Here is a 7,474-nt window from a genome sequence, read left to right as displayed (position 1 = left end):
TAATCTCGGGATCATCCCGGGATTAGCTTTTGTCTGCATGTTAAGCCACTCACCGCTCATTATGTTGCTTATTAACCTGAAGGCCCCTTCTCACCTGAAGCTGCAGGAAGTGTCATTTTGAAGCGGTTTATCTGGATTTATGTTACGGGACAAGGAGTTTGGCACTCGCAGGGCTTTCATCAGCTGATTAAAGGCTGTTAAAACGACTGTTTTCTTATCAAATAATCTGCAGAATAATTCAGACAAATCAAATCAGAACATTTTAATGATTAAACTGGGTTTAAAGTGTAAGAAATTGGTGGAAAATTCAGTTTGCTATAAAAAACATTTACTCTTCAACTTTCTCCCCTTACCTCCTATAAAGTTTCATTTCATTCATGAAAAACGCACATTTTTGTCCTTTTTGCTGCTTTTAAATGTGTGTGCGTGCTTAAAAAGGCCAAACTCATACTTTTAAAGATGTTCTTAAACATTAGGCTGACACTGAAGTGATTTCTGAGTCTAAATCCCTTTTCTGGTGGTTTTCCTTTTCAAAACCGGCTTTGTTTTCATGTCTAAACTCAGATTTATTTTCTCTCAGGCTTTCAGAGGAGTTGATGGAGATTTTCCGAAGTTCCTCCCCTGTCCTGAGTGGAAACTCAAACCTGGCAGAGGACCTTCACTACACATGTTTTACAGCGTGGATGTGGCTGTGGAGGAGATGTAGACGGTTTGGGGTGAGGTGAGTCTGTTATCTGTTTCGGAGGCAGGAAGGAGGGTGTGTGTGTGGGGGGGTCCTTCCCAGACTCACTGGAGCCTTGTTGTAACAGCCTCATTGAGACTGAATGGGACGTCTTAATTACTCCAGTTGTGAAAACTAAAGGACGGGAGGAGGGGGGGAGGGAGGAAGGGGAGGATGTGTGCTTTGATCTTCAGGGTGAAATGAGCTGGGATGTCTGCTATAAATACCGGTTCTCTCACAACAGAGCCACAAACCCCCGAGAGAGACGTATTTCTGTCCTGAACTCTGGACAAACCCACAGCGGATTTAAAACAGAGGATATAACTCCAGCAGGTCAGAACATCAGAGCTCAGCAGCAATGAGAGGACATTTCTCCATTGAGTGGATGGCTCAGAGCAGCCAGCCCGCCGGACCTGAGAGCCCCACCGTCCAGCCTGCCGGACCCATGGCCTGTGGGACGCATTCAGAGAGCCTGCCGGGTTTTTACTGCAGGCAAAAGTCTGCAGAACGAGTCCAGCAGGAGAGTAGGAGCGCCATCCAGAACCAGACCTCACCCAGTCAGCCAGGTGAGAGCTTTCAACTTTCAGCTTGATCCAGAACTTTTAGGACGGGCTGGTGGGAAGTTGGTTTACCCCAGGATCTCCATTTCATGGCATTTCAGAGTAAAACACACAACTGAATTAAGTTAATTGAGATTTAATCATTTACAGTTAAAGTATATCATCCATCTGAGATTTATTCATTTATTTGTGTTGATGTTTGATTAATTTCCTTTATTTTTTTCAAAATGTCAGACTAAAATAAGTTTGATTCAGATTTTACAAAATGATTCAGACTAAAACATTTTTACTTGTTATTAATTTATTCATTTGTTTTACGGGATTTGATTGAATTTTTTAATGTATTAGTTTCTTTATTTCTTCTTTATTTGAGTTAATCTATTGACCTGTTAAATCAAACTGTAAGAAAATATTGATTTTTGTCTTTTAAATTAAATTTAAATCACTTCTTAAAGTGATTTGAATATTTTTCAAAATAATATTTGACAGAAAAACTCAGATTTACCTTCTTTTTTGCGGGCATATTTTTGCAGGTGATGTTTTGGAGTTTAAAGTAAAAAAATCTTCATGTGAAACTCAGTTTATTTATGTTCTACTGATCCTGAACTTTACTGTTTTTTACTGTTTTTTTAAGTTACTGGTGAGTCATTAAAGGAAGGATCTGGATACTGAATCGGTTTGTTGTTAGAATTCATTAATAAACGTCTCTTCTTCTTCTGTTTCTAGTGACTGAGGTAGGTTTCAGTAGCGGGACCGAAGAAGAGACCTCCGGGTACGAGAGTGAAGGTGGTCAGTCTTTTTCTCCCTCAGCCCACGCCGACTGTGCCTCCACGTCACCGCCATCCCCGCCTGTCGGCCGGAGGCCTCGGACCGCCTTCACCGCGGAGCAGATCAGCAGCCTGGAGAAAGCATTCAAGAGGAATGCTTACCTGGGAACGCAGGACAAGGCAGAGCTCTGCAAGAAGCTCAACCTGTCTGACAAACAGGTGAGAGTCCTCATTTTGTTATCAATTTGTAGGTGATCAGCTATTGGACAGAGCAAAAGCTGTGGGACAAGATATTTTCGGTTAGCTTTCACTCATTTTTAGGTTGTTCCATGTTTTCATCTGAAGTTCCTTAAATTATTTGTCTGATATTCTGTAATGAAGCTTTTCTCATGAGATATTTCCATTTCTCTTCCTCTCAGATCAGAAACTGGTTCCAGAACAGACGGATGAAGCTTAAGCGAACGGTGCAGGACGCCCTGGCTCACGCCTGCCAGGCCAACGTTGGCTCTCCATTCATGCATTACCCCGAGCTGCAGGCCTACAGGCCGGGCCCCTACCCCAGGTACCCATCAGCGGTGGCTCCGGAGGCCCCGGCTCCTCCATCATACATCCATCCTCACAGCCTGCAGTACAGCTCCCCTGTGCCCAGCACCTCCACCCTGCCCCTGGACTCCTTCTATCAGTACAACAGCCTACCAGGAGTCATGCTGCCCTCTGCCTCTCAGCTCCGGGGATCCTACCCGACCTACCCTCAATATTACTGATCAGATCACCGAACAGACGATCTTCAGCTCTGTAAAATCTCCTGTGATGTTGACTTCATCTTTTCTAACTCGACCTTTCACCCTGAGAGGATGAAGGCTGACAAACGGGTGGTTGACGGCACAGCTACGGCTTTTAAACTTGAATCAAACAGGGTCGTGTGCAATAATATGATTAGTGTTTGGATCTCTGCGTGTATAGTTTGGATATATTTAAAGAATCATCTCTGTTGTGTGACTGTGAAGTGAGATTAAAATAAAGAAGTCATCATCAGATGGAGTGTCGTCGCGTCTCTGGAGGTAAAACATGGTCAAAGAGGGCTCAAAAAGAGTTCAAAAAGCTCTTCAAACAGCTGAAGCCTGTGGGTTAAAAATCAATAACAACATTCAGTTAAAATACAAAAAAAAATTGAATTTGAAAAACAAAGCCAGACATTAACAGTGGAAGGTCAACAGCATAAAAAAATCAAATCTCCACTCAAACTAGCAGGATATCAATTTAAAAACATGAACATTCGATGTGTAAAAAACATGACAAATTAAATCCTAATCTGATGCCAAAGGGCTCAGTTTAATAATGCAACAGAGCCACTGTACATAATGTCAGTTAACAACAGAAAATGAGGACAGATTTTACTCCGCTATTAAAAGTAAAGGTTGAGAACCTGAAATATAAATTTACAGCATGTTTGTTGCTCTTATAGAAATATTTACACACTATATTCGCTCCCCTTTTACACCTGAGTAACTGCAGTTCGCTGAAACATCTGGAGCTTTATAAAACTAAGACATAAAAAGGAGGAACTGAATCCTGAAAATATTTCACCTTCAAAGCTAATCCGCTGCTCTGAACTTCCACATGTTATATTTCAACTTCACACCATTTTCAGTAAAATAAAGGCTTTAAATGATTTGCAGATGACTGCATTTCATTTGTATTTACATATTCGATCGTTTTACCGACATTTTTAGAAAGCAGTTTCCAAAAACAGATATTTGCTTGTAATACATTAGTTTCACTTTTTATTAAATTACATTTTACTTTTATGAAATCTGACTGTTCTTCGAATATTATAAACCTATTTCAGTATCAAAATGTTCACTATGGACATAAACCTACAGGATTTTAGGATTTGTGTCCAAACTTCCCCCACAAGCGTTTCCAGTCTGTCATGGACACTGTATATGAAGAGGAGCTGGAAAAGCGTATTACTGCTGTGGTTTTATCTCCATCTCACAGATGTTGCTGTCATATTGAGCTGTGAAGAGGTCAAATCAACGTAAATCCTGGTCTATACTGCCATTAGTGGACAGATCGGAGTAATGCAACAACAATGTAGAAAAACAAATTAAACGGCTGCTGGATAAACCACCTGTGAGTTTATTCTTCCTCCACTACCTTGCCAGAGAATGGCTGAATTGGGTTGATTTAATCTGCTCGAAGTGAGTTATATAGAAATGTTCCCCCTGAATAAACAACTTTATTTCATACTTTTCAGAGTTTTTCATAGCAACAGCGAGGGAAACTAAGAATGTCGAAATATCTATTTGTGCCATATTTAGTTGTTAATGAATTGTGACATACTTTTTTAAAAAAAGTAGATTTCACAATCAGGGTTTTAAAAAATAAATAAATAAGTTTTACAAGAAGTACGCCAACAGAGTATGAGTCGGAGCCAATGGCAAAAGAGAGACAACATTAGTGGGCGTGGATATCGACAAAAATTGGCCAATGGGAGTCGCGTAACTGTGCGAACATGTGGAAGTGGCAAGTGTTTGGGCCAATCACAGCGCTCCCTGAAGGGCACCCATAGTGAGCGTGAAGGGAGGGCGCGCGGCGCTGGACGAGTGCACGCAGGAGAGGAGGGCAGTAGCCGAATGGTGGAGCTGAAGATGGCGGATGGAGACAGCGGGAGTGAGCGCGGTGGTAGCAGCGGAGGAGGAGGCGGCGGCTTCCAGCACTTTCAAAGGGACCAGGAGACCCAGGAGCTGGCGTCCAAGCGCCTCGACATCCAGAACAAGCGCTTCTACCTGGATGTTAAGCAGAACAGCAAGGGCAGGTTCATTAAAATCGCCGAGGTTGGGGCCGGGGGCTCCAAAAGTCGCTTGACCCTCTCGCTGTCAGTTGCGGCGGAGTTCCGTGACTACCTCGGGGATTTCATCGAACACTACGCCCAGCTGGGCCCAAGCAGTCCGGAGCAGATAGCCCAGGCCACCGCGGGGGAAGACGGTGGGCCCAGGCGAGCACTAAAGAGCGAGTTTCTCGTTCGGGAAAATCGCAAGTACTACCTGGACTTGAAGGAGAACCAGCGGGGGAGGTTCCTGCGGATTCGGCAGACCGTTAACCGCGGACCAGGCTTCGGAGTTGGTGGCCCAGTGGGCGGCATGCTGTCCGGTCAGACCATAGCTCTTCCGGCGCAGGGGTTAATAGAGTTTAGAGACGCCCTTGCTAAGCTCATAGATGATTACGGGGGCGACGACGAGGAGCTGACTGGGGGCACGGCTGCAGGGGGCTACGGTGAACTGCCCGAGGGCACATCCATCATGGTGGACTCCAAGCGGTTCTTCTTCGACGTCGGGTCCAACAAATATGGAGTGTTCCTGCGCGTGAGCGAGGTGAAGCCCAGCTACAGGAACTCTATCACCATACCGTTTAAAGCCTGGGGCAAATTCGGAGGAGCTTTCTGCAGATACGCCGAGGAAATGAAGGAGATCCAGGAGAGGCAGAGGGACAAGATGTACGAGAGGAGAGACGAATCGGAGGGGGACGACGTGGATGACGACTGAGAAGATGGCACGAGACAGCTGTTAGACCAGCAACAAGGCAGATGTGCAACATAGGGGTATTTGGCATAAAAGAAAAAAAGCAGAAATGACAGATAAAGTGCATGACAAACCGTGCTGTAATAGCCTACTAAAGTATTGTGGCGTAAAAAGTACATGTGCAGGGAATTATTGGTGTATTATCCTAAAGTTAGTAGGGTTGAGGGTTGGAGTGGTTGTGTGAATTTCCTGAAAGTGAAAAATATGTAAATGAGATACATCTCATTGGTTGACAAAAAAAGAGTGAGTTATGCTTTATTGTTTAAACAAAAAAAAAAGGAATGAAAGTACAAACTAAAACCAGCAAATTGGTTTTATAACTAGAAACGCAGCCAGAGATCGCTTTCCTACCTGAAACATAGTTTATATTTAAGGAGTGAGGACCTGTTTAAGATGATTTACTTGCTAAGTTTGTGGAGAGAAACGAGCATCTATCCTGTTCAAGTCGAGTCGGGTCGGAGGGACCCGGGAGGAACGTTTTGAGAGCAGCTACCACTGTGAGGATGCTCAGCGGAGAAGATTACCCAAAAATGTCAGGGGGAATGTGCCGAGAGGATGGTCTGTAAGCCCAAACAACGAGGGCCTCGTGGAATAAATGAAAGCTTTGACTCCAGCAGTCAGTTAGAGAGCAGATCAGCTGGGTTTATGTTATACATATAATCTTAGCAAAGTGTAATTCATGTTGTTTTCAGTAGGATTCACTCAGAGAGGTAGAGGGGGGTGTTAGAGGACCCCTTGGACAACGCAGACATGTTACGGGACCTCGACGATGTTCATTTCCTCCCACATACAAGGGTCCAAATATCAGGCAGTAGGCCGGGGAGGGGGAGGCCACATCAGAACTGGCGAGGAGCCCTCCGGTCCGGCTGTTTTTTACACCTTGCAAGACGTGACGACCCTGGACGGATGATTTCTTTTTGTGTTTCTTTCTTTCTTTTTTTCAAAAGAGAACTATATTGAAATGAAATTCTACTTATAGGAAAGATATTATCAAACAGACCAGCAGAAGATATTTTCAAATACTTATAAAGAAACCGTGTTGTTTAAAAGAATTTCAAAATTTTAATTTCTTAAAACGAAAAGTTGTGACTGAAATCTTCAGATTATTTTTCATTTTGTTCTTCAGTATAACACTTCTTTAATTAAAACCACCTTAAATGTAACACCCAATGTTGTGATTGTATATTCTTTGGTTTTTTGGTGATTATTCATGGTTTTACTGGGTTTTTGTGGTGACCTTTGACCTCATCGGGGTCCTGTGCAATCAACCGGATCCACTTTGGCTCCGCTCCCACAAGCAGCCAAACCCACAGAGTTTGACTTTGATTAGATGAACGGTTAATTTCTTTAATATGATATTCAAGCTAACCTGAAGTAAATCTTACAGTTCTCACATTAAAATGACGAAGAAAAGCAGCGAAAACATCAGTTTCTCTTCAGAAACATAAATTCCTCATGTCGTCTGAACTTGTTTGATCCACTCAGGACTTCCCAGAAATCCTTACTGGGAAGTCGTCAGAACCAAATCCAGAGCAGGATTATTGCGCTGTCGCTCGGGTCAACGTGAGGATTAAAAAAAGATGCCTCATACCGTCTTTATCAGGTCTCATCCAGCTCCTGTTTATTTTCATGACTCATTTTACGTTTTGCTCTTAAAATGTCAGATTTCCAGCTTGTTTTTTCTTAGTTTTGTCTGATTAACGGATGAAAACCTGAGAGATCTGAACGAATGCTGAATAAATCCTCGCGTTCTCCTTTAAAAGTGACCAACTGAAGTAGTTCATGATGAAATGAACCCATTAAGACTTCTGATGGGATCCTCATTTTTATTATTTCAGCTTT

At 43.1% G+C, this 7,474-nt stretch overlaps 2 protein-coding genes across 2 annotated transcripts; both read left to right on the top strand.

Moving 5' to 3' along the window:
* Positions 1-575: 575 nt before the first annotated feature.
* On the top strand, positions 576-3,042 carry ved (ventrally expressed dharma/bozozok antagonist). The gene is made up of 4 exons (XM_072371982.1): positions 576-721; positions 966-1,287; positions 2,008-2,267; positions 2,468-3,042. The coding sequence occupies exons 2-4, from the start codon at positions 1,080-1,082 to the stop codon at positions 2,810-2,812; spliced, it is 813 nt and encodes a 270-aa protein (XP_072228083.1). The 5' UTR covers positions 576-721; positions 966-1,079; the 3' UTR covers positions 2,813-3,042.
* Positions 3,043-4,616: 1,574 nt separating this feature from the next.
* On the top strand, positions 4,617-6,795 carry purbb (purine-rich element binding protein Bb). Its single transcript, XM_072371493.1, has one exon. The coding sequence runs from the start codon at positions 4,688-4,690 to the stop codon at positions 5,594-5,596; it is 909 nt and encodes a 302-aa protein (XP_072227594.1). The 5' UTR covers positions 4,617-4,687; the 3' UTR covers positions 5,597-6,795.
* The last annotated feature ends 679 nt before the right edge of the window (positions 6,796-7,474 follow it).

Source organism: Leuresthes tenuis, unplaced genomic scaffold (genome assembly GCF_036924035.1).
Source record: "Leuresthes tenuis unplaced genomic scaffold, fLeuTen1.0.hap1 SCAF_19, whole genome shotgun sequence".
Classification (NCBI taxonomy): domain Eukaryota; kingdom Metazoa; phylum Chordata; class Actinopteri; order Atheriniformes; family Atherinopsidae; genus Leuresthes; species Leuresthes tenuis.
This window is presented reverse-complemented; position numbering and strand designations above follow the sequence as displayed.

Coding starts and splice junctions, on each gene's coding strand:
- ved (XM_072371982.1), top strand. CDS start 1,080: ATGAGAGGACATTTCTCCATTGAGTGGATGGCTCAGAGCAGCCAGCCC. Junction 1,288..2,007: donor GACCTCACCCAGTCAGCCAG/GTGAGAGCTTTC, acceptor TTCTGTTTCTAG/TGACTGAGGTAGGTTTCAGT. Junction 2,268..2,467: donor TCAACCTGTCTGACAAACAG/GTGAGAGTCCTC, acceptor TCTTCCTCTCAG/ATCAGAAACTGGTTCCAGAA.
- purbb (XM_072371493.1), top strand. CDS start 4,688: ATGGTGGAGCTGAAGATGGCGGATGGAGACAGCGGGAGTGAGCGCGGT.